This window comes from Acipenser ruthenus, chromosome 20 (genome assembly GCF_902713425.1).
Source record: "Acipenser ruthenus chromosome 20, fAciRut3.2 maternal haplotype, whole genome shotgun sequence".
Classification (NCBI taxonomy): domain Eukaryota; kingdom Metazoa; phylum Chordata; class Actinopteri; order Acipenseriformes; family Acipenseridae; genus Acipenser; species Acipenser ruthenus.
Window position 1 is genome coordinate 12,598,212 of NC_081208.1, and position 27,168 is coordinate 12,625,379.

Here is a 27,168-nt window from a genome sequence, read left to right on the forward strand (position 1 = left end):
TGGGGAGGGTGTGTGTGTGTGAGTGAGGAGGGGGAGTCGTGGTGTATTGGGGAAGGGGTGTGTGAGTGAGGAGGGGGAGTGGTGGTGTATTGGGGAGGGTGTGTGTGTGTGAGTGAGGAGGGGGAGTCGTGGTGTATTGGGGAAGGGGTGTGTGAGTGAGGAGGGGGAGTCGTGGTGTATTGGAGAGGGTGTGTGTGTGTGAGTGAGGAAGGGGAGCTCGCTGTGTTTCTATGAAAGGTGTATGCGCACTGTGTTTCTATTGCTCTGTAATGGTTTTGTTATTGTTCCTGTATATTTCATTATTATTTTTAAAAGATTTATTGTGGCTCAATTTTATTAATAACTGTATTATAACTAGAGATGTTAAATCTCAAAACTCTTTCTCCTCCCTCCCTCTTTCTCTCTCTCTCACCTTCACCCTCCTCCTCCTCCTCCTCCTCACTCTCCTCACTCTCCTCAGACCCCGACTCCACTGGCCCGCGCTCCAGACTGGCGATGTGTCTGACGGTGACATCACTCCTGAGTGGTGAAGACACACATTGTGAACCAACGTCATTGTGGCTCCCTGTAAAGCTGGAGTCAAGATGGCAGACACAGGGCGCAGTGTCCTGTTCTCTCACCTCTCTCTGCTATTGGCTGGCAGCTGCTCCCACACAGTCAGGCTCCGCCCCCCTGTGACCCAGCGGTGACCCCCACTGCCTGTGAGCCAGGAGGAGAGGCAGAGAAATCTGGGAGCATCAGGCCAGGATAGTGTTGCTACGTAACCGTCGTCAGGGAGACTGCGTACTGGGGTGAGATTTGTTCATGTTTGTTCTTTTATTTCAAGGGTTAAAATGCAAATACAGACAGAGGTGCCCGTCAGACTCACACAGAGACCCCCCCCTCACAAAGATACTCCCTCAGAGACCCCTTCAAAGACCCCCTCACACAGATACTCCCTCAGAGACCCCCCTCACACAGATCTATCCTCACAAAGACCTCCTCACACAGAGAATCTCTCCCCCTAACCCTCAGAGTTTACACCCCCCTCAGTTCAGGCTGCTCTCTCCCCTAACCCTCACCCTCACCCTCACACCCCCCTCACTCTCACAATTCAGGCTCTTCTCTCCCCTCACCCTCACACCCCCTCACAGTTCATGCTGCTCTCTCACACCCCCCCCCCCCCCCTCACAGTTCAGGCTGCTCTCTCCCCTCACCCTCACACCCCCCTCACACCCCCCTCACAGTTCATGCTGCTCTCTCACACCCCCCCTTCACAGTTCAGGCTGCTCTCACACACCCCTAACCCTCACCCTCACCCTCACCCTCACATCCCCCTCATCCACACCGTTCATGCTGCTCTCTCCCCTTACCCTCACCACCCCTTCACAGTTCAAGCTGCTCTCTTCCCTCACCCTCACACCCCCACACCCCCCTCACCCTCACAGTTCAGACTGCTCTCTCCCCTCACCCTCACCCCCCCTCACAGTTCAGGCTGCTCTCTCCAGTGTCCAGGTCGAAGGAGCTCGTCAGCAGCAGCCCGTCACCCGTCTGCCACACACAGTCTGTGACCCCTGACCCCGAGCTGTGATTAGCCAACTTCGATACCGCACCTGAGAGAAAAGGGTGGGGGGTGGGGTTTAAGGGGCTCAGGTCAGTGTAGTGCAGTGAGCGGACTCCCTGTGATTCTGCTCAGACAGAGACAAGCAGGCAGGCAGGCACACGCACTCACCAGTCCTCCAGTCCAGTTTGTGTATGTTGGAGTGATCTGTTCCAATGTAGACCTTCTCTCCTCTGGGAGTGAGGCTGCGAATGAGAGCGAGGCTGGAGGGATCCGAGTCACATGATCTAAGGAGGCGGATGGGGGAGGAGCCTGGGGGCACACAGTCTCCGCCCCCTGCCTCCCTCTCTCTATCCACCTCCCACACCTTCACTGAACCGTCCACAGAGCCAGAGAACAGCAGGGGGCCATGGGGCTAAAAGCAAAGACAGAATGAGAGAGAGAGAGAGAGGAGAGAGAGAATGAGAACGACAGAGAGAGAGAACTGTAGTCTTGCTTATAGTTCTTTAAGGGGGCATTGATAATGTTAAGAAAGCTAATAAGAGATCAGAGAATGGGTCTGAAAGGGGTTCCTCTGGGGGTAATGCTCGCTCCTTCCGGTGGTAGCGCTCGCTCCTCCGGGGGTAGCGCTCGCTCCTCCGGGGGTAGCGCTCGCTCCTCCGGAGGTTTGGATATTTTTTTACCTGCAGTGTTGTCACTGCGTCCTTGTGAGCGCGAACAGACTGGCAGCTCTGTCCTGTTAGAGGATCCCACAACTCCACCTTCCCCCCCTCTGAGAGAGAGAGAGAGAGGACAAACAGATGAGGGGAAGAGAGGAGGATAGAGAGGGTGAAGCGAGGAGGGGGGGGAGAGAGAGGCTTTAACATTGGGGTCTATGGGGGGAAACAAACAGTCTGGCTTTAACACTGGGATCTATGGGGGGGGGGAGCCTAGCTTTAACATTGGTGTCTATTAGCGGGGAAAACAGCCTGTCTGAGCTGAAATTTGAGGATGTCCTTCAGGATTAACACAGTGGGTTGTGTGTCAGCTTGTGCTGTTCTAAAAGACTCACCTAATACAGTGACGACCCTGTGGAGATGAAGTGCAGTGCTGTCACTGATTCTAACAGATCCCCCTGTGTTACCCTAGACTCACCTGATCCAGTGACGATGCGTCCCTCCCCTCTCGCTGTGGTGATGAAGTGCAGTGCTGTCACCGAGCTGTAGGTGTAAATGTTCCTGACGGAGCAGCCTGGGAATCAGATTCACAATCATGTTGTTGGGTTACATGTGAACCAAGAAAGGGATCCTATTATTGATGGAAACTGAATTTACCAGAATAAGCTGTCAAATAGAAAAGGAGGTTTACGAAAAGTAATCAAAGTTGCGGTTTGACATGTATGGTGAAATGAGAGTGTGTCTGTCAGAGAGGGGCACTGTGGGTAAACTCAAGAGCATGTGCCCTGCCTACTAAAGGGAATGCTGCTGATCACTACAATTAATAAGTTCATAATAACCAGCTGGCAACATGCCAAGTTTCGCACGCTTGGCTTCACGAGGGCATGTTAATGAGGCACAGGAGAGACACAGAGACGAGCGCCAAGTCCTCCTGGGGGCCGCATGCTCCCACAGGGACAGAACACTGAGCTCTGCCTCTGAGTGCTGCACTACTTTGTATAAAGATAATGTTTAATAATATATGTGTGTAACTCCTGACAGCATTTCCGCTGGGAAAAGCTGCATCAGTGACTGGTAACTAAATATTTTACCTGTCACTCAAAGCACCATCATTGCATGAAAAAGTTAAGAAAAACAGATTCCTTTCACTAGAAGCCTTACTTTCTTTAATTAAGCAGACACCATAGTTCTGAAAACTACAGGTATAATATCAGTGTGAATTCATTTAATACTGAAAAGAGGAGTGCAGACTTACAAAAAACCAGACTGACTTACTGAGACTAAAAAGAAACCGTAAAAACAAGACAAAATAAACTGCTTTCATTTGAACAACCACACGAGACAATCAAAATCGGTCCGTCAGTCACACTGATGGGCGGGCTCAGTGTCCGTCAGTCACACTGATGGGCGGGCTCAGTGTCCGTCAGTCACACTGATGGGCGGGCTCAGTGTCCGTCAGTCACACTGATGGGCGGGCTCAGTCTGATGGAATTTACCAGTTAACAGAAACGCTGTCTTGAATATTGGAATCAAATAAAGGACCCCTGTTAACCCTAACCCTAACTCTCTGTTACATTCTTAATTATTGTTTGGACATGAATCATTATCAATTCTAAACCACAATAGATTTGTTTTTCCTTACAATGATCACAATCACTCAATTGCAGGTATTCACTCACATGCTGTGGGAAAGTCGTGTCCCTGTCCTAGTCCCCCTGTCCCACTCACCTCGATTTACAGCCCAGATGATGATGGTACTGTCAACTGATCCACTCAGAACAAAACGCTCAGCCCAGTCCAAACTGACAGACTCAGCTGAGGAGAGAGAGAGAGAGAGAGAGAGAGAGAGAGAGGAGATATTGTATTTCCTTACACTAATCCTAATCATAAAACCCTCTTCTGTAATCAAGCTGTCTCCCTCTCCTCCTCCCCCCTTGAACACTGGTGCTAAAGCTGTTTGGACCCCGCGGCACCCCCTTCCTCTGGTCTGTGGTACGACACTCCCCTCTATTTTCTTACATTTCTTTTAATTTTACTTTAAGTTTTGTAGCACAGATCTTAACCTACATAACCTCTTAACATAACCGACCCCTGTCTTCGAACTAGAATTTTGATTTTCAGAGTTATATTTTAGATATTTAAAAACATCAGAAATGCAGGATTTTACATTTAATTCTGGAAAAGACTAATACTTTATGAATCTGCAGCTCAAAGATAAAAAAAAAATCGATTTATAAAACACTGTGTGTCCCCGTGTTTTCCACATAAAATCTCATAACCGACATCCAAAGGCATTTTTGTCAGAAATCATAGCATATCAATGAAGGTGAACGGTTAAGGCTTCATGTCAGTGAACACCACAGCCACAGGTAGACTCTGCTTTATCTTTTTTGAAAAATATTTGTGTTAAACATGTAAGTGCCACGTGGCACACTGTTAGTGCATAACGAACACCCAATGAAAAAACTGAAACCGAAATATTAAAGCAATATGGATATACAGTAGAGGCTAGTTAGTAGCAACACCTGGTAAGAGCAACCATCGCTTACGAGCAGCATTTCCCTGGAAACACTTTCCTTACATTCACTGCGTGCTCACTGTGACAGCGTACAGAGCAGTTAGAAGCAGTATGGAGAAATTACATCTTTAAAATTACATCTTGAATTGCTTTAATCAGAAAACACTGCAGCTTAAAGTCTAACAGCTGCATGTCTTTTTCTGATAACGAGCTGAAACTCGGGGCAGCTGATTCAAATTTGCCGCCGTTCTGAGACACGGGGGAGGGGCAGAGCCCGAAGCACAGAATCCAAACAAAAGGCAGCCAGTGTTCACTGCAACAGCGTGTGAAGCGACAGCGTGGGAGAAGCTCAAGTGGACAAGTACAGAGCAGTTAGAAGCAGTAAGGAAACCAGATTGACAGCTGCAGAAACAGCAACAACAACAACAGCAGCAACAAAAAACAACAACAACATGGTCTTCAAGCCAGTAATCTGTGACAACTGCATGATGTGGGAAATCCGAGAAAACCCAACAGAGCTCAACCAAAGTGTGTGTAAAGTGCTGCAAAACCCAGGACTTGCTTAAAACGAGTAAGTGTGCTAGAAATGGAGTTGGAGGAAATGAGACAGCAACAGGAGCTTGAGGAGCTGGCACACCCACAATTCATGGAAGTCTGCACCCCTAGCAGACTGAAAGCCACTAGGGAGATGGAGATCTTTCTTGAACATTGGAGCACATTCTACAACAAGGACTATCTATATAGGTGGGACGGACTGCACTTAAACAGAAAGGGAACCAATCTACTCGGAGAAAGAATCCTTGAGGAGGTCCAGAAGCATTTAAACTAGAAAGGAAGGGGGGAGAAAACAAAAAAATAGAAGGGAGACCACATCAAAACAAGGGCAACAACTCAGGTAAGACAGTTATTAAATGTATCTTAATGCTAGCAGTCTCAGAAACAAAATGTTAGAACTTGAAGCTACTGCACTAACAAGTAACTACGATGTGATAGGTGTTACAGAAACTTGGTTGTCTGAGAGTGATGGAGACGAATATAATATTAGTGAGTACACACTGTATAGGAAAGACAGGCAGGACAGAAGAGGCGGAGGGGTAGCGCTATACATAAGAAATAGTCTTGAAGCCCAGGTGTTAAATTTGGACAAAGAAAACAACGCCGAATCAATATGGGTCAGAATAATGGACAAAAATTCAAAGGGCATAATAACAGGAGCATGCTATAGACCGTCAAATTCAGACGCCAAGCAAAATAATCTGTTATACAATGACATTCGAAATGCGTGTAGAAAAGGAGAAGCCATACTAAATGGGGGATTTCAACTTCCCCCATATAAAATGGAGAACCCGGTGGGGAGTACGACGGACGAAACTGAAATGGTGGAAATGACAAATGACTGCTTCCTAACGCAATTTGTCAAGGCACCGACTAGAGGGGAGGCATGCCTTGATTTAGGCTTTTCAAATAACAAAGACAGAATAACTAAAACAGAGGTCAGAGAGCCATTGGCAAACTCAGACTACCACATGGTCTCATTTGAAGTATTTTTTAAAACCCCAAAAGTAATGACTAAAGCTAAGATTTACAATTTTAGAAAAGCAAACTATGAATGTATGAAACAGAGACTAACAGAAGTAGATTGGAGTAAAATAGAGAGAACATCCACAGAAAAAGGATGGCTGTTTTTTAAAAATGTAGTACTAGAGGCGCAAAACAGTTACATACCAAAAGTAGACAAATCTAAATCTAAAACAAAATGGCCAAAATGGTTTAATAGATCAATTAAAAAAAAAAATTCAGCGAAAAAAAGGCACTTTACAGAGCGTTTAAAATGGACCAAAAACAAAGTACTCAGAAAGAGTACTTGGAACTGCAAACACAAGTCAAAAAGGAAGTTAGAAAGGCCAAGAGAGATAGAAATAGAAATCAATATTGCTAAGGGGGCTAAAACCAATTCCAAAATGTTTTTCCAATATTATAACAGCAAGAGAACATTCAAAGAGGAGGTTAAATGTCTAAGAGACACAAATGGCAAAATCATAGGACGAAGAAAAAAAAAAATAGCAAATATATTAAATGATTACTTTTCACAAGTTTTTACAAAGGAGGACACGGACAACATGCCCCACATGTCGACCTGTTCCTATCCAGTTTTAAATAACTTTAGCATAACAGAGGCAGAAGTGTTAAAGGGACTAGGAGCTTTTAAAATAAACAAATCCCTTGGGCCGGATGAGATCCTCCCAATAGTACTCAAAGAAATGAAAGAAGTTATTTACAAACCGTTAACCAAGATCATGCAACAGTCTCTTGACACAGGGGTTGTACCGACAGACTGGAAAACAGCAAACGTAATACCAATCCACAAAAAGGGAGACAAAACCCAACCAGGTAACTACAGACCAATAAGCCTGACTTCTATTATATGTAAACTTATGGAAACTATAATAAGATCCAAAATGGAAAATTACCTATATGGGAACAATATCCTGGGAGACAGTCAGCATGGTTTTAGGAAAGGGAGATCGTGTCTAACTAACCTGCATGACTTTTTTGAGGATGCAACATCGACAATCGATAATTGCAAAGCATACGACATGGTTTATTTAGATTTCCAGAAAGCTTTTGACAAAGTCCCGCATTATTATTATTATTATTTATTTCTTAGCAGACGCCCTTATCCAGGGCGACTTACAATCGCAAGCAAATACGCATAAAAGATTAATTCTCAAACTGAACGCAGTAGGGATTCGAGGAAATGCATGCACATGGATTAGGGAGTGGTTAACATGTAGAAAACAGAAAGTACTGATTAGAGGAGAAACCTCAAAACGGAGCGAGGTAACCAGTGGTGTACCACAGGGATCAGTATTAGGTCCTCTGCTATTCCTAATCTACATTAATGATTTAGATTCTGGTATAGTAAGCAAACTTGTTAAATTTGTAGACGACACAAAAATAAGAGGAGTGGCAAATACTGTTGCAGCAGCAAAGGTCATTCAAAATGATCTAGACAGCATTCAGAACTGGGCAAATGAAATTTAATAGAGAAAAATGTAAAGTATTGCATGCAGGCAATAAAAATGTGCATTATAAATATCATATGGGTGATACTGAAATTGAAGAAGGGATCTATGAAAAAGACCTAGGAGTTTATGTTGACTCAGAAATGTCTTCATCTAGACAATATGGGGAAGCTATAAAAAAGGCCAACAAGATGCTCAGATATATTGTGAGAAATGTTGAATTTAAATCAAGGGAAGTAATGTTAAAACTTTACAATGCATTAGTAAGACCTCACCTAGAATATTGTGTTCAGTTCTGGTCACCTTGTTGCAAAAAGGATATTGCTACTCTAGAGAGAGTACAAAGAAGAGCAACCAGAATTATCCCGGGTTTAAAAGGTATGTCGTATGCAGACAGGCTAAAAGAATTGAATCTATTCAGTCTTGAACAAAGAAGACTACGCGGCGATCTGATTCAAACATTCAAAATCCTAAAAGGTATAGACAATGTCGACCCAGGGGACTTTTTTGACCTGAAAAAAGAAACAAGGACCAGGGGTCACAAATGGAGATTAGATAAAGGGGCATTCAGAACAGAAAATAGGAGGCACTTTTTTAAACAGAGAATTGTGAGGGTCTGGAACCAACTCCCCAGTAATGTTGTTGAAGCTGACACCCTGGGATCATTCAAGAAGCTGCTTGATGAGATTCTGGGATCAATAAGCTACTAACAACCAAACGAGCAAGATGGGCTGAATGGCCTCCTCTCGTTTGTCACTTTCTTTTAGTCTGTCTGCATATGACATGCCTTTTAAACCCGGGATAATTCTGGTTGCTCTTCTTTGTACTCTTTCTAGAGCAGCAATATCCTTTTTGTAACGAGGTGGACAGAACTGAACACAATATTCTAGGTGAGGTCTTATTTATGCATTTGTAAAGTTTTAACATTACTTTCCTTGATTTAAATTCAACACTTCTCACAATCTATCTGAGCACCTTGTTGGCCAGATACCGTGAAACTTCCATTAAATCGCACACGAATGCACCCAAAGGTCTGTACAGTGCACTTATCAGTTTATTTTACAAGGCAAATTCGTTCTCTGTGTGATCATTCCAGCATTTATTTCCCTCAATCTGTAAAAAAAAAAAAAAACCCTGTTTGCATTGACGTGATCGCAGCTAGAAGAAAATACAGCTGTGTAAGGATCATTATTATTATTATTATTATTTATTTCTTAGCAGATGCCCTTATCCAGGGCGACTTACAATTGTAACAAGATATCACATTATTTTTTTACACATTATTTTTTACATACAATTACCCATTTATACAGTTGGGTTTTTACTGGAGCAATTTTAGGTAAAGTACCTTGCTCAAGGGTACAACAGCAGAGTCTCCCACTGGGGATTGAACCCATGACCCTCCGGTCTGGAGTCCAGAGCCCTAACCACTACTCCACACTGCTGCTGCTTATCATACATAAGAATAGACATAAACAGAGCAAGGGAAGTGCATGCAAGTGCTGTACAAAGCTTGCTGATTGTATGCTATTATATAATATCTATTTGTGCAGTTGGGCATTGTTTCCTTCATAATGACAATAATATTTTATCTGTAAACGTGACCTGCATTTAAAACAGTAAAGATAATCAATGTACCGGTAGAGGACGAGTTTGACTTTTTTTTTTTCGAAATGTTTTATAAAGTGTCTTAGCTAAAAATACACTTAAAGAATGTAGCCTGTACTGTAGCTGTTTTAAGTATCAGAAAAAGCAGGCTGCCTTTGTTCAGACGTCACTCCCCATAACAGCAACCGCCACTTAAGAGCAACACAGGCTCTAACAAGCGTCTACTGTATTTAACAAAAAAATTGACTTTGTTCTCATTGCTAATTTACTTGTACATTAATGTACAAGAACAAAAATGGCTGCCACGTTTGTTAAAATGGACAAAAAAGTGGAATTTCTCATAACCGACATCTTGCGATTTCTCTCATAGCCAACACTTTGCAGCAAACAGAAAATATGTTGGTTATGAGAATTTGGTGTTGGTTATGATTTTATTGTTTAAATGATTTTATTTATTTCAATGTTTGTTTGTGGTTTCTAAAACTAATTTTAATGTTCATTACATTATTGAACCAAGTTAAATTTAGTAATAAAATCTGATCATTTGTATTATAGAATGGTAGAGGTTAGGGGTAATTCAAAGGGCAGCATGTTGGTATTGGGTAGATTAATTTCACAGGCCATGAAAACTAAAGCTAGTAATGCAGAGAAGTGTAGAAGGTACAGAGAGAGAAGAGAAAAAAATGATACCGAGAAACACACTGCATACTTAAGAAAAGAAAGAGAAAGAAGCATGTGCCAGTGAGTTAAGTGTCAGATAGAGAACAGAGACGTAGAAGAAAGAACTGGAAAAATGCTTATGCCAAAAAAACAAAAAGAGCAGCTATAGAAATCGGCCACATTCATCACCCACCACAATCATCGCCACCAGAGCCTGCAAGACAGAATTATGGTAGTGTAGAAAGGCCATCAGTATCCAACATAAAAAAGGTCTTAATCGGCAAAAGAAACAATTACTAAAAGAAAAAAGATAAAATAAAAAAGATTATACAGGATAAATGCAAAAAAACAAAACACAAATTCCCCTGGAAAAGCTACAGAGATAGCAAAGTGGGAAAAAATGTTTAGGCAAAAAACCTGGGAAATGTAAATCGTGCCATTTTAAAGAAATACAAACTGCTATATGACACAGCAGATTACTTTCAGAAAGATGACATGTCTCTTACTAGTTCCAACACTTCAAACAAAAAACAGAAGTTCTCTGCTAGCCAGAAACAGAAGCTGGTCATCAAATGTCTTTCCTGTGACGATGCATGTCAGGTGTTGCCTGGCAAGACAGATACCATCACCTTGCACAAAGTAAAAAGGAGAAAGCGACTTCTTTCTGCTCCTCTGAAAAAGTTGTTCCTGCAGTTCAAACATGAAAATTCCAGTGTCAGAATGTCACCTGCTCACCGTTCTGGACTGTTCCACAGAGACTGACAGACAGGCAGACCTGCCAGTGTGTAAAGCATGACAGTCTTCAAAGGAAAGTGGATACTCTTGTCTATACAAAGATCATAACTATCAGTGATGCTGAAGAACTTGCAAATACTCTGGTTTGTTCATCTGGAAATAAGCAGTGCTGTTACAGAGAGTGTGAACAATGTGGGGACAAGAACACTGAAACAAACTGAGTAATTAAGACCTCACAATGACAGAACTCAACTGGAAAGAATGGACTGCACAAAAGGAGCGCAAAGAAACTAAGAATGGAGAAAGCAAATCTGTGACTACAACATTCAAGCGTACAGCACAGGGAAAGCTGGAAGAACTGATATCCGCTACAAATAAGGAAGCAGCAAATGTGTACTCACACATTCAATATTCACAATCAGTTCAAAATGAGGAAACAACTGAAAGAAACCCTCACAGAAAACAAAGCTATAATTCTTGTTGATTTCTCAGAAAATTACAATTGCAAATCTAATAGTCAGATTCAAGGTGCTTATTTTGGCGCATCCCACAAACTGGTGTCATGCCATACAGTGGTAGTCTATGTTGGAGATAAGCAGTTTAAGAAATGCTTTTGCAGTGTCTGAAGATCTTGTGAAGTGACACCACTCTTAAAATGGTTGCAGATTTCCCCAAGGTGAAAACTCTACATTTCTGGAGTGATGGACCAACTACCCAGTACAAGAACAAAGGCAACTTTTCCTTGCTTTTGACTGCGGCTTTCCTCCATGGCTTTGTAAAAGTGTACTGAATTCCATGGAGCTGGCCCATGGAAAAGGTCCTCGCGACGGAAGCTTTATGAAAAAGTTCAACCATGCACAAGTGTTGCTATGGATCTCATCACTACAGAAGACATTAGCAAAATTGAAGAACAAATGCCTGCAAGTCCTCTTAACCCTGTGAAAGTTTTGTTGTGCTATTGAAAAGATGCCTGAGCTTTGCTTTGTTCAAATGACTCAACAACCAGCTGAGTGTCATGTGGAAAATGAAGAGAAAGCAGACATAATCACGCCCATTCAAGAGCTCGCGGATGATCTTGTAGGCCAATGGTGTGTTGTGTGCTGTGATGGAGATGCGTATCCTGGAACCATTACAGGAATGGCAACAACTGAAATGGGTGATTGCATCAATGTCAAATGTATGAACAAATTAGGCAAAGACAGATTCTACTGGCCAACAGTTGGAGATCAGGATAAATTTTATTACACCCTGAAAGATGTCCTAAGTCTAATCCAATCACATTTTGTGCTACCAGCCCAAAATAGTGCCCGCCGTTCGAAACTTGACCAAAAACAAAAATAAAGGAAATGGTAGGAAAGTAATTCCTAGGAAAGTGAGTTCTCCTCAATTCATGGCATTCTAATAACTGCTACCACTGTAAACAAAATTAAAAGGCATGAACACTAGAACTGCCGTCTGGGTATTTACTTCATAAATAATAATATATTTAGGAAAAGTCAAGAATGGACAACCGTATGGCATTCACCAACGCAGAGCAATTTAAATTTTAAATCCTAAAACGTCAACTTGACGCGTGGCGATTCTAGTGTTAAATAATTGGCCAAGAACATTTTAAAAGAGGTTAAAACCCCCATGTTGCCTGTGGGTTATTAAAAACAAAAATAACCACATAATCTTTGTTCAGTTTTACTTTTCTGATGGCATTACATTTATAGATATAGGATTGTGAACAGGCTGGCTGGCTGGTGGTGAAGTCAGACCTGGAAGAACACACAGTACTGTGAGGTGACTGGTAATTGTGCTGTTGCCAAAACAGACAGATAACAAACAATAATAAAGTATTGTGCTGGTTTAAAAGCCAGCATGCTTAGCAATTGTTATTTCTTTTTCCTTCGACACGTGTTCTCCACTCCCGAACACACAACCCAGAGTGAGTGCTTCGTGCATCTATATATACAATTGCGCCAGGATTCTATGACTATTATTCACTTGAATCCCAGCATGTGAACTAATCTGTGCACTGCCCGTGCTCACACTCATACACATTTTATCTGCACATGAAGTGATTGTGCAATCCTTGTGCCTAAATACAACTATATAAATCACTTGTGCACCACAGCCCCATTATATCCCATGCACCAATACATAAACACCACCATTAACACACACAATCACAACATAAAACACAAAATGCTTTACACTGGGGCGGGGCACCCTGCCACAAGGATGCATACTGTTATATCAGTTATATTCGAGGACTTCATTTTCTATGGTGATCCTTGCTGTCAATCAGCTTACAGACTGAAAAAACATAACTGGACAATCTCATGAGCTCATTCTTCGTGGATGTCTCTTTACCTCAAGCCACCATGGGAACAAACTTTATTCCATCCCTTTTTTTCAAGAAATAAACTTCTTCTGCACGATTAGACTAAGCTAATTCTGAGCTACCCAGCAACTGACTAGGTCAGCAAAACTTCAGCATTTGTTATAACATGTTAAACAAACCAGCATTAACCTACATGCAACATTTTCTTATTTCAAGAATTAAAAACATAAATGTTTGTTTCAGAGGTAATGACTCATCTTGTTTTTCTGATATATTGTTTTTCATTGAAAGCATAAAATCGGAATCTGATTATCTCACACAGAATGGTAAATGGTCAAAATGTAGGTCTTTCCCTCTTCCCAGTTCTTTTCTGAAACAATGTGATAGCATAGCCAGGAGGCTGGTTTGTGAAGTCTTACACTTCCCTTTCCAACTTTGGTTATGCACTACATGTAATCAAAATAGGGAAACATAAGACTCCCATTCCATAGCAGTTTGATCCATTTCAAGTTTTAAGAGCTGCAGGCTCTTGTACAAATTGTAGTGATGAAGCAGAAAAGCAGTATATTTAATATAACTTTAACTCTACGTCTGTGTATGCAAATGGCTTATGTAAGAGCTTGCAGCTCGTAAATCTGAAATAGTAGAGAAATAACTACTATGTAGAGTCTTATTTGTTTCTCTGCATTATATGAATGACCTGTTTACTATTATCTAGTACAATAAGCTTTATTTAAATTTAACTTGGTTATTATATTTGCAAGACATATCACCAAAAAAAAGATTAACTAACACCAAGGTGTCATAATCGACACCAGGCATTCATAACCGACATTCATATGAAAAAGACAATTTATGCAAAATATCCACCAGTGCTTCATATTTACAGAAGTATTGTTTATGGTACATGATTGGTGTTTTCATTAAAAAAAAAAAAAAAATAATAATAATTATGTAATACAATTTGTAATGGGTGTCGGTTATGATAAAGCCTGAAAAAATAAATTTTAAAAAAAGTGTATTCAAAATTATTTTGTACATTAGAGACTAAAGAAAAGCATTTTAGAAAAGAAATGTTGTATAATACTTTTTTGCAGCAGCATCAGATTTACAGGTTTTTCTATTAAGAGTCGGTTATGTATTCTAGGGGGGTTTATTCCTACAAATCAAGAGGAAAATCTATATAAAATGAACAAAATTTGGTGTGCCAATATTTGGACGCAAAACTTAAGTCTGCTGAACAGAAAATGTTTCTAAAAACAAATATATATATATATATATATATATATATATATATATAATTTTAGTTTTTGTTTTTTATTTGAAAATTGCCCAAATAGTCACCAGTCACATGCACAGCCCCATGGAGAAACTGACATGCCAGCAGGAGTCAGCAGTAACATTTGCTTTAAGTTAATATACAGTATATATGTTAAGATGTGCATAGCAATTGTTTTTATTTTTTATTTTTCCTTCTCACGCCCTCCAAGGATACATTTTGCACCCCCCAGTTTGAAAACCACTGCCCAAGAAGCAGAGTCAGGCTGAGTCAGCGTTTCTACTGCCCGTGATACCGCTGTACTTAGGAGTCTTTTCTGTGTTGTACCACACTTTCTTTCACTGTGCTTCAACGACATTTATAATACTTTTACCCCAGGTTTCAACCCCAGTTTATTTGAGTAGTTTGGCTTTATTTACCCAGTGCGACGCTGTGCTCTTGGGGCACCAGCCCCAGACAGGTAACCCCTCCCGTGTGACCCCCCAGATTCCTCTCCTCCGAGGCTGTGGGAACGTGCCAGACCTTTACTGTGGTGTCCCGGCTGAGCGAGAGGAAACAAACAAATAAAGTAAAAACAAAAGAGACACTCAAACACACACACAGAGACAGACACCCAAACAGTCACCCAAACACACACAGAGACACACAAAGAGACACCCACACACACAGATACCCAAACACACACAGAGACACCCAAACACACAGACACCCAAACACACACAGACACACACAGAGACACCCAAACACATACAGACACATACAAAGAGACACCCAAACACACAGACAGAGACACACTGGTTCTCTGTTCTCAAAATAAGCTTGAGATAGCAGTGCCTAGTAACCAAATCCATTAAAGGAATGTCTCAGGACAATTGATGAGAAATAGAGGCGAGGTCATGTGGTGTAGGGATATCGGAAGTGAGTTAGGAATGGGGTAGCGAGCAGCGATAGGACTCTTCCAGTTTCCTCTGTGTGCCTCACACAAGCACACAGACACACTGACACCGAGACAAAGTCACACACACACACACACACAAGCACGCAATCACAGACACACTGACACCGAGACAAAGTCACACACACACAAGCACGCGATCAGACACACTGATACCGAGACAAAGTCACACACACAAGCACGTAATCGCACACACACAAAGTCACACACGCAATCAGACACACCGACACCGAGACAAAGTCACACAACCACACAAGCATGCAATCAGACACACTGGCACTGAGACAAAGTCACACACACAAGCATACAATCACAGACACACTGACACCGAGACAAAGTCACACACACAAGCACTCAATCAGACACACTGACACACACATTGACACTGAGACACAGACAGAGTCACACACAAGCACGCAATCACACAGAGACACTGATACAGAGACAGAGTCACACACACACACAGAATCATTATCATTAAGCAGTGTGAGTGTACAGTAACGGAGAGTCTCACAGTGACAATGTTTCCTCACTGCGCGAATTTCTGAATTTAAAGTAAATTCAATGAAGATTACAGACCGGAAACGCCATTAGTTATTTTTCAGATACAAAAATAAGGTTTTTGTTTAGAAATGTGACATTTGTCATCTTATCTATCTATCTAGGTGTAAAGTGTATTCATGTTTCATTTTTTTGTATCTTCAGGAGATCGATGGCACCATTCAATGCTTTTTTTTTTCACTTTAACAAATGGTTGTATTTGAATATTTAATTAAATGTGTTTTTAGCAAAAATAAACATACAGCATTTTAAAAACAACATTTGCAGTTCTCATTTATGTGTGTGGTTGAAATCAGTCCGTGATGAACACTTTCATTTTGCTTTAAAAATGTTGTTCCTATCACACTGTAACTGTAAGCAAGTACGTAAGTGTTTATGTACTATAAGTCACCACTGTAAACTTACACAGCGATTTTGCAGTCAATAGTTATCCTGTGCATTGACCGTGTGTTTAACATGCTGTTCCACACCTCACTGCTTCAACACGCAGCATTACGTTTCAATGCATTTTCAATGAGAAACATTTAGAAGAGCTGTGGCAGGGTACACCCGCCACATGCAGAGTTTGTACTTGTGCGTTATTATTAAAATGTGTGTTATTATTGAAATGTGTGTTATTAAAATGTGTGTTATTATTGAAATATGCGTTATTGAAATGTGTGTTATTATTGAAATATGCGTTATTATTGAAATATGCGTTATTGAAATATGCGTTATTGAAATGTGTGTTATTATTGAAATATGCGTTATTGAAATGTGTGTTATTTTCTACTTTGTATTTTGTACTTTGTACTAGAAACCAGCACGGTACTTGCTTTGCTTCAGTGTGATGCATGTGTCTGGTACTTGCTTTGCTTCAGTATGATGCATGTGTCTGGTACTTGCTTTGCTTCAGTGTGTTGCATGTGTGGTACTTGCTTTGGTTCAGTGTGATGCATGTGTCTGGTACTTGCTTTGCTTCAGTGTGTTGCATGTGTCTGGTACTTGCTTTGCTTCAGTGTGTTGCATGTGTGTTACTTGCTTTGCTTCAGTGTGTTGCATGTGTCTGGTACTTGCTTTGCTTCAGTGTGTTGCATGTGTCTGGTACTTGCTTTGCTTCAGTGTGTTGCATGTGTCTGGTACTTGCTTTGCTTCAGTGTGTTGCATGTGTGTTACTTGCTTTGCTTCAGTGTGTTGCATGTGTCTGGTACTTGCTTTGCTTCAGTGTGTTGCATGTGTCTGGTACTTGCTTTGCTTCAGTGTGTTGCATGTGTGGTACTTGCTTTGCTTCAGTGTGTTGCATGTGTGGTACTTGCTTTGCTTCAGTGTGTTGCATGTGTCTGGTACTTGCTTTGCTTCAGTGTGTTGCATGTGTCTGGTACTTGCTTTGCTTCAGTGTGTTGCATGTGTGGTACTTGCTTTGCTTCAGTGTGTTGCATGTGTCTGGTACTTGCTTTGCTTCAGTGTGTTGCATGTGTCTGGTACTTGCTTTGCTTCAGTGTGTTGCATGTGTCTGGTACTTGCTTTGCTTCAGCGTGTTGCATGTGTGTTACTTGTTTTGGTTCAGTGTTTTTGTATCTGTCTGCTTGTTTTGGCCATCGAGCCTTTTTGTTCTGAAGAGTTTTGTTAATGATTTATTTTGTAATAAATCCTTCACATGGCAGGCCTGTGTGTGTGTCCATTTTCTGGTCTGATGTCACCACCAAGCCATCTTGTTCACACAGCTGTAGTCGCTGTCATTGATCAGGGTTCAGTAAATAATATGCAGCAGCTGGGTGAGGAGCACTGCACATGAAATGGAATTGTATTTCTTCTGCATGCATGTTTTAAATCCATGATAACAAGCAGCGTATTTGACTGTCATACACTAAGTGTAATACATATACTGTATTAACGGAAATAATGAATATGGTTTTAATATTTATATATAGACTATATTACCAAAACGAGAAGGGGTCATACAAATTCCGGTTCAATTTTTTATAAAAAGATAATACATTAACAAATATAATTGCACATAAAAATAAAAAAAAATTGCACAACAAATGCATGATTAGTCACATTTAAAAAATAATGCATTTATTAATTTTATTATTTGTACCACAAAAGATTATAATATCCAGTTCCTTGCGTTTAGAAATGTAACTTTACTTTCCCTCCCTTTGTAGACGGGGCAGTGACGTAACGTTAACCATGCTAACAGTGAATAACAAAAAATACATACAGTCTATTATATTAATTAAACAGTATTAACTATGTGATTTATGACTGTTTATTAGTGAAATATTCATGTAAAAATCTAGCTTTTCTAAAGACTGTGACAACATTTAAGTTTAATCAGTTTGCTGTATTTTCCAATGTTATGGTAACCAGTTTAAAAGAAACACAGCGATATGCAGGGTGCTCAAAGATTAAAGTGCACACATAGGAAATGGCAACAGGTGGGAACCATCCCTTTAATATCTGAAACCCGCGCTGCGCAGTAAAGGCAATAGGAACTCTCCCTTTAAAGACGAAAGCTACTTTTTTCACAATCACCAATTTCCTGTGATACCGTAACGCACCCGGTATCTTTGCTTTTCAGGCAGGCAATAAGAATATTTTATATTTAACAGTTTAAATTATTATTCGTTTTTGTAATACAAGTATGTATAAAGTGAACTTGCTGGCCACTATACCTCAAAATATGATGTAACATGAACAAGAAAGAAACAAACAAAGATGCTTGCTAGGTTACAGCACCTGCCAGAGATGACATAATCATCCACCACGGTGATGCATGTGATGATGTCACTGTGACCTTCCAACAACCTCAGACGAAAGCGGGCACCTTCCCATGACCCTTTGAGGGTCTTGAACCCAGATTCTAAACAAACAAACAAACAAACATTATACATTCTTAAATCACATGAAAAAACAGACTAGTTCTAATCTAGTGGTTGGCATTGCCTGCTGTGCGCTGGGCAGAGCCTCACTGTGCTGTACTGTACGCAGGGCAATGCTGGCAGGACCACACTATATACCACTATAAAACCCAGCTGATCAATTATAATTTGAAATTTTGATGTGATTTTATTTTTTTCTCTCCAACCTGTTGCGGGTCCTTCAGTCTTCCTCTTCTTGTCAGCAGGGCTATCCTTGTTCTTTGCCTGAACCAATCCTGATGGCCTAGCAGGCAGCTCCTGTGGCAGTACCCTTGTTATGTCCTCACTGTGCCTGAAAAATCAATTTCAAAACAAACAAGGTACAGAGGATGCATAGTCGCGAGACGGAGTCAGGCAGACAAGCGTTTGGGCTCCAGTGCCTTCATCAGTGTTATTCAGGTTCCTTTCCCCTAGCTCTCACCCTCGTTTCATTGGTCCCTCGCTCTCTTTTTCTTTAGACGATTCACCCACAATGCACTGCTCCGCCTCTTCTTCCTGGTATCCCACAACACACTGCTCCTCCTGCTGGTTTTCCACCAGGCTTTGCTGTTTTAGGAGATCAGCCAGTCGTGTGCGGAGCGCAGCTCTCCTGGCAAGCTGGGGGGGGGGGGGGGGCGTTGGAAGAGGTTGAGGGAAATTGAAATGGGGGAAATGACAAATGACTGCTTCCTAACACAATTTGTCAAGGCACCGACTATTATTATTATTATTTATTTCTTAGCAGATGCCCTTATCCAGGGCGACTTACAATTGTTACAAGATATCACATTATTTTTACACAAATTACATTATTTTTTTTTACACATTATTTTTACATACAATTACCCATTTATACAGTTGGGTTTTCACTGGAGCAATCTAGGTAAGTTACCTTGCTCAAGGGTACAGCAGCAGTGTCCCCCACTTGGGATTGAACCCACGACCCTCCGGTCAAGAGTCCAGAGCCCTAAACACTACTCCACACTGCTGCCTGACTAGAGGGGAGGCATGCCTTGATTTAGTCTTTTCAAATAACGAAGACAGAATAACTAAAAAGAGCCATTGGCAAACTCAGACCACAACATGGTCTCATTTGAAGTGATTTTTAAAACCCCAAAAGTAATGACTAAAGCTAAGGTTTACAATTTTAGAAAAGCAAACTATGAATGTATGAAAGAGAGACTAACTAACAGAAGTAGATTGGAGTAAAAGAGAAAAAGATCCACAGAAAAAGGATGGCTGTTTTTTAAAAATGTAGTACTAGAGGCGCAAAACAATTACATCCCAAAAGTAGACAACTCTGAATCTAAAACAAAATGGCCAAAATGGTTTAATAGATCAATTAAAAAAAATAGAGAAAAAGGGTACTTTACAGAGCATTTAAAAGGGACCAAGAACAAAGTACACAGAGAGAGTACTTGAAACTGCAATCACAAATCAAAAAGGAAGTTAGAAAGGCCAAGAGAGAGAGAAATGAGCATTGCTAAGGGGGATAAAACCAATTCCAAAAAGCTTCTCCTGGTGTATTATACAGTGATACTGCTTCAGCAGCGCAGCTCGATCCCCGATGTGCTTTTTAAACACCCTATAAAACCGGAGCACCGTCGGTTGTCACCTCCAACAATTGATCCCACTGCAAATTTAAATCTTCAACAGCTTTCTTAAAAGCATTAAAAGATGTCAGATCCAATGGTTCTGCCATGCAGAGAAACTAGAGGTGCCAGCTCCTGGTGTTCTTCAAATGTTTCTGTCACTCCACAAATGAAAATTAAAAGTTGGGCTGTATCAGTGGCATTGTTGCTTTCGTCCAGAGCAGCAGAGAAATACACGATATTTTTGCATTTGCTTTTTAGCTGATCATAACTACACTGAACAAAAATATAAATGCAACATGTAAAGTGTTGGTCCCATGTTTCATGAGCTGAAATAAAAGATCCCAGAAATTTTCCATACGCACAAAAACCTTATTTCTCTCAAATTTTGTGCACAAATTTGTTTACATCCCTGTTAGTGCGCATTTCTCCTTTGCCAAGATAATCCATCCACCTGACAGGTGTGGCATATCAAGAAGCTGATTAAACAGCATGATCATTACACAGGTGCACCTTGTGCTGGGGACAATAAAAGGCCACTAAAAAATGTGCAGTTTTGTCACACAACACAATGCCACAGATGTCTCAAGTTTTGAGGGAGCGTGCACAATTGGCATGCTGACTGCAGGAATGTCCACCAGAGCTGTTGCCGGAGAATTGAATGTTCATTTCTCTATCATAAGCCGCCTCCAACGTCGTTTTAGAGAATTTGGCAGTACGTCAAACCGGCCTCACAACCGCAGACCACGTGTAACCATGCCAGCCCAGGACCTCCACATCCGGCTTCTTCACCTGCGGGATCGTCTGAGACCAGCCACTCGGACAGCTGATGAAACTGTGGGTTTGCACAACCCAAGAATTTCTGCACAAACTGTCAGAAACCGTCTCAGGGAAGCTAATCTGCGTGCTCGTCGTCCTCACCAGGGTCTTGACCTGACTGCAGCTCGGCGTCGTAACCGACTTCAGCGGGCAAATGCTCACCTTCGATGGCCACTGGCACACTGGAGAAGTGTGCTCTTCACAGATGAATCCCAGTTTCAACTGTACCGGGCAGATGGCAGACAGCGTGTATGGCGTCATGTGGGCGAGCGGTTTGCGGATGTCAATGTTGTGAACAGAGTGCCCCATGGTGGCAGTGGGGTTATGGTATGGGCAGGCATAAGCTACGGACAATGAACACAACTGCATTTTAATCGATGACAATTTGAATGCACACAGATACCGTGACAAGAGCCTGAGGCCCATTGTCGTGCCATTCATCCGCCGCCATCACCTCATGTTTCAGCATGATAATGCACGGCCCCATGTCGCAAGGATCTGTACACAATTCCTGGGAGCTGAAAATGTCCCAGTTCTTCCATGGTCTGCATACTCACCAGACATGTCACCCATTGAGCATGTTTGGGATGCTCTGGATCAACAGCGTGTTCCAGTTCCCGCCAATATCCAGCAACTTTGCACAGTCATTGAAGAGGAGTAGGACAACATTCCACAGGCCACAATCAACAGCCTGATCAACTCTATGCGAAGGAGATGTGTCACGCTGCATGAGGCACATGGTGGTCACACCAGATACCGACTGGTTTTCTGATCCACGCTCCTACCTTTTTCTTTAACGTATCTGTGACCAACAGATGCATATCTGTATTCCCAGTCATGTGAAATCCATAGATTAGGGCCTAATGAATTTATTTCAATTGACTGATTTCCTTATATGAACTGTAACTCAGTAAAATCTTTGAAATTGTTGCCTGTTGCGTTTATATTTTTGTTCAGTATATTTCCAGACATGTCTGCTATGCGTCTCTGCATAGTCATTCAGGAAAAACAAACGTTTTTAAAAAGGAATCTTTATTTTCTTTGCAAACAGCATCACATGTTTGCATCAGGCAGTCTTTTACAAATTCCCCATCGGTAAAGGGGACGTGATGATTTTGCAATTCGCTGCGCAACGTTGAAACTTGCTATTGAATCAGCTTCAGATTCCTTCTTTTTTCGTTCAAAAACACCTTGCTGCCACAGAGTTGTATTTTGAGAGACTCCAATTTTTTTGTTAGTGCTTCTCCCACCAATTCTTTGTATTTGGGATGTTTTTGTCTCATAATGGTGTCGTACATTGTATTCTTTTGCAGCTGTGATGCATTCAAGGCAAATGCATTCAAGGCACGTATGGACACTAATATTATAACAGCAAGAGAACATTCAAGAGGAGGTTAAATAAGAAAGTTTACAAACGAGAGGAGACCATTCGGCCCATCTTGCTTGTTTGGTTGTTAGTAGCTTATTGATCCCAGAATCTCATCAAGCAGCTTCTTGAAGGATCCCAGGGTGTCAGCTTCAACAACATTACTGGGGAGTTGGTTCCAGACCCTCACAATTCTCTATGTAAAAAAGTGCCTCCTATCTTCTGTTCTGAATGCCCCTTTACCTAATCTCCATTTGTGACCCCTGGTCCTTGTTTCTTTTTTCAGGTCAAAAAAGTCCCCTGGGTCGACAATGTCTATACCTTCTAGGATTTTGAATCTTTGAATCAGATCACCACGTAGTCTTCTTTGTTCAAGACTGAATAGATTCAATTCTTTTAGTCTGTCTGCATACAACATGCCTTTTAAAACCGGGATAATTCTGGTTGCTCTTCTTTGCACTCTTTCTAAAGCAGCAAAATCCTTTTTGTAACGAGGTGACCAGAAATGAACACAATATTCTAGGTGAGGTCTTACTAATGCATTGTAAAATTTTAAAATGACTTCCCTTGATTTAAATTCAACACTTCTCCCAATATATCCAAGCATCTTGTCGGCCTTTTTTCATAGCTTCCCCACATTGTCTAGATGAAGACATTTCTGAGTCAACATAAACTCCTAGGTCTTTTTCATAGATTCCTTCTTCAATTTCAGTATCTCCCATATGATATTTATAATGCACATTTTATTGCCTGCATGCAATACTTGCTGTCTAGATCATTTTGAATGACCTTTGCTGCTGCAACAGTGTTTGCCACTCCTCCTATTTTTGTGTCATCTACAAATTTAACAAGTTTGCTTACTATACCAGAATCTAAGTCATTAATGTAGATTAGGAATAGCAGAGGACCTAATACTGATCCCTGTGGTACACCACTGGTTACCTCACTCCATTTTGAGGTTTCTCCTCTAATCAGTACTTTCTGTTTTCTACATGTTAACCACTCCCTAATCCATGTGCATGCATTCCTTGAATCCCTACTGCGTTCAATTTGAGAATTAATCTTTTATGCGGGACTTTGACAAAAGCTTTCTGGAAATCTAAATAAACCATGTTGTATGCTTTGCAATTATCCACTGTCGATGTTGCATCCTCAAAAAAATCAAGCAGGTTAGTTAGACACGATCTCCCTTTCCTAAAACCATGCTGACTGTCTCCAGGATATTGTTCCCATATAGGTAATTTTCCATTTTGGATCTTATTATAGTTTCCATAAGTTTACATAAGCTTTTTATTCCAAATAAGACAAAATACTACGGTCTAGTAAATCAAAGACTTGGTAATGAAAACGCCTTGCACAGCATGTTCCCTCGCAAAGCAACTGCAAAAGGTTCGATAGAAGGGGAGAGAGGGGACATTCTTGTCTGGAGCCGCGGTGGAGAGCAAAGAATTTAGAAGAAATATTATTTGTGCATACGAAGGCGACAGGGGAGGAGTACAAAACCTTAACCCAGGAAATAAAATTTGGACCAAAACCAAATTTGTGCAGGGTTTCAAATAGATAAACCCACTCGACCCAATCAAATGCCTTTTCAGCATCCAGTGATACCAACACCTCAGGGAAAGGACAAGGATGGGCTGTACAAAACATTGAAGAGACGGCGGAGGTGAAAACAATGAACGCCTATTTTTTATAAAGTTTGGTCTGAAGATATAATGGAAGGCAGTACAGATTCGAGAATATTTTTAAAATAACTTTAAAATCAGAATTGAGCAGTGAAATAGGGTGAAAAGAGCTGCAATCTAGGGGGTTCTTATTCTTTAACAGTAGGGAAATTGAAGCTTGAGTTAAAGTAGTGGGTAATAATAATGATGAAAATTATTCTGAAAACACTGAACTCATTAACCACTTCAACACCATGACGTACGTCAAATGAAAACCCACTTACAGTACCATGTCGTACCTGTGTACGTCAAGTTTCCCCATTCTATTCTGTGATCGGTTTCTCAGTCTACTGTTTCAGGTTTCATTCTCTAAGGCAGTGTACTGTGTACTGTGGAATGTGCAATGAAAGTCGGGGGAGGGTCAGGTGACACTTGTATCCAGTTGCGTGTCGTGTAGTGATTCCAATGTAGCTGTGGGCGTTTAGAAGGCTGAGCTATATTGCGGGAAGCCATTCAACTTTTACAAGAAATATATATATATATATATATATATATATATATATATATATATATATATATATATATATATATAGTTATATATAATTATATTCATATATATAGTGTTTTAATGATTTTTTTTTTGTTTTATTATTAGTTTTACTTGTTTAGTTGTAGTTTATATAGTTTTTAGCAAAAGCAACGGTGAGGATTTCGATACCAGCGACAGTGATGCTGACTTATCACTCACGATGATGATGAAGAGGATGTGGAGCCAAGTACAGTACAAACATAACAGCATGCAGCTACTTTACACGTAAGTCAGCTGCAAACTGTTTGGTTTGAAATGGCAGTGCTGTGATGAAATACAATCAAAACACAGCACTGGGTACAAGGCAATAAAGCAGGCGTCTGCAGCAGCCAGATCCATCACAATGCCTGTGCAAAGTAGCTGTGTACACGCATTTGTGACTATCCCTCCAACACAAGGGAAGCAGAGACCGCAAAAAAGGTGCAGGGTCTGCTACGAAAAAGAAAACAAAAGAAAAAACACAAGAAAAATGTGCAGTGGTTGCAAAGGCAATCCCGGGTTCTGTTGTATTGAACATTTCAATAAATGGCACAGAGCAAGTCGATAATGGCACACGTTTTGATGTTTGATTTTTATTTGATAATTACCGTTTGCATTTCCCAGGTTTAAAAGGCATGTTGTATGCAGACAGGCTAAAATAACTGAATCTATTCAGTCTTGAACAAAGAAGACTACGCGGCGATCTGATTCAAGCATTCAAAATCCTAAAAGGTACTGACAATGTCAACCCGGGGGACTTCTTTGACTTGAAAAAAGAAACAAGGACTAGGGGTCACAAATGGAGATTAGATAAAGGGGCATTCAGAACAGAAAATAGGAGGCACTTTTTTACACAGAGAATTGTGAGGGTCTGGAACCAACTCCCCAGTAATGTTGTTGAAGCTGACACCCTGGGATCCTTCAAGAAGCTGCTTGATGAGATTCTGGGGTCAATAAGCTACTAACAACCAAACGAGCAAGATGGGCTGAATGGCCACCTCTCGTTTGTAAACTTTCTTATGTTCTTAAATCTGCAATTAGAACTGGTCATTTAGAATAGCCCCTGGCTAAACACTATATTATAAAGCTGGATTACAGACCCTACCAACTTAATTTTATTTTCTTATTGGCTATTTCTTCTTTTGATTGCTGTTCCACTAATCCTTTGATGAAGCTGTATTTAATTAACCTGTGTAATCAATGTAATTCATGTAAATAATTGAGAGTTAATTGATTATCATTGCTTATGTATTGTTGTTGCTAATTGAGACTACACCTTGATATTCACAACACAGTCAGTACCACGCGCAGATGTATTGCACACACGCCGTTTAATGTTGGAACCTTTCACATAAGTCTGGATATGATTTATTTCCTTACGAATTCAACAAATTAACCATTTACAGTGATTTATCCTGATCGGTTACGTATACAGCCGACATCTTACCTTATCGGCTTCCTCTAAAGTCAATCCCCGGGGCAAAGCCTCCAGATTCTCAATTTGTCGGAGTTTCTTACGTAATTTTCTAACCTCGGGTGAAAGGATAAGCGAGCCCGACATGACAGTGCCTTTACCGGGCAGCGGAGAAGCAGATCAACAGAGCACCGTGAATTAGCAGCTCTGTAGCGGATGTGTTTAGTTACATTTACAGTCGATAGGCCTGAGCAGTGACGTGTCCGTCTTGTGCGCTGTTTTGACCTTACTGACAGGATGTACATCCCACAAATCCGACCTCACGTACCGGAAGACCTAATAACCCACTCTCGCTTCTGACATATATATATTTTTTTTTTTTTTGCACTTCCTCCCTGGTGGACGTCAAGTTAATAATTATATAAAGAATGAAACGCAATTGATTGGTCCGATTGCAACAAAGTGAAAGGAGCGTACTAATTGGGAATGATCACGTTTTTAGTACGGAGGACGGTACTAAACCAGTACGCAAGTTAATTAACCGGTGTATAGCGCAGTAGTCCTACACCAAATATCGGGATCCAGAGCCACGTTTTCACTGCAGCCACTATTGTTTACTGTACAAATATGTCGTTTTATTTTAGAATGCGCGCCAACCCTGAGTTAATGCATTAATGGACTAGAGGAGTAGGGTTCTTTTTTTCTCTTATATGAACTGTTTTGCTGGAATGTAGTTCATTAATACTCATGAATATAATACAATGTGTATGTCGTGTAACAGTGCGGGGAAAAGTATTGGAATGTGATCGGACCCGATTTGTACAATTTAACCCTGGAAATATAGTTCCGTGTCCCTTGCCTACTGAACTACACTTCAAGATGCAATACAGGCATGATTGAAGATTAATTACCAGACTTGATTAGGCACCTGACCTTGTTAGCAATTAACACAGGTATTTAAACTGGGTTGAATGAGACGGGGGTATCTTTGACAAG

General features: G+C 41.0%; 1 protein-coding gene across 3 annotated transcripts in view; it reads right to left on the minus strand.

Moving 5' to 3' along the window:
• si:ch211-154o6.3 (uncharacterized protein LOC563854 homolog) overlaps positions 1–26,519 on the minus strand; it is a 31,395-nt gene extending 4,876 nt beyond the window's left edge. The window contains exons 1-12 of one of the 3 annotated variants that reach the window (XM_058993497.1): positions 26,206–26,518; positions 19,192–19,367; positions 18,938–19,062; positions 18,589–18,712; positions 14,771–14,892; positions 3,925–4,011; positions 2,675–2,770; positions 2,224–2,312; positions 1,712–1,955; positions 1,467–1,592; positions 621–786; positions 413–519 (exon numbers count right to left, since the gene is read on the minus strand). In XM_058993497.1, the coding sequence (XP_058849480.1) occupies positions 413–519; positions 621–786; positions 1,467–1,592; positions 1,712–1,955; positions 2,224–2,312; positions 2,675–2,770; positions 3,925–4,011; positions 14,771–14,892; positions 18,589–18,712; positions 18,938–19,062; positions 19,192–19,367; positions 26,206–26,319 (1,576 nt within the window). In that variant the 5' untranslated portion in view covers positions 26,320–26,518. Of the gene's footprint in view, positions 1–412; positions 520–620; positions 787–1,450; positions 1,593–1,711; positions 1,956–2,223; positions 2,313–2,674; positions 2,771–3,924; positions 4,012–14,770; positions 14,893–18,588; positions 18,713–18,937; positions 19,063–19,191; positions 19,368–26,205 lie in introns of those variants that run through there. The other 2 variants (XM_058993498.1, XM_058993499.1) reach the window with 2 other exon arrangements.
• Positions 26,520–27,168: the final 649 nt, after the last annotated feature.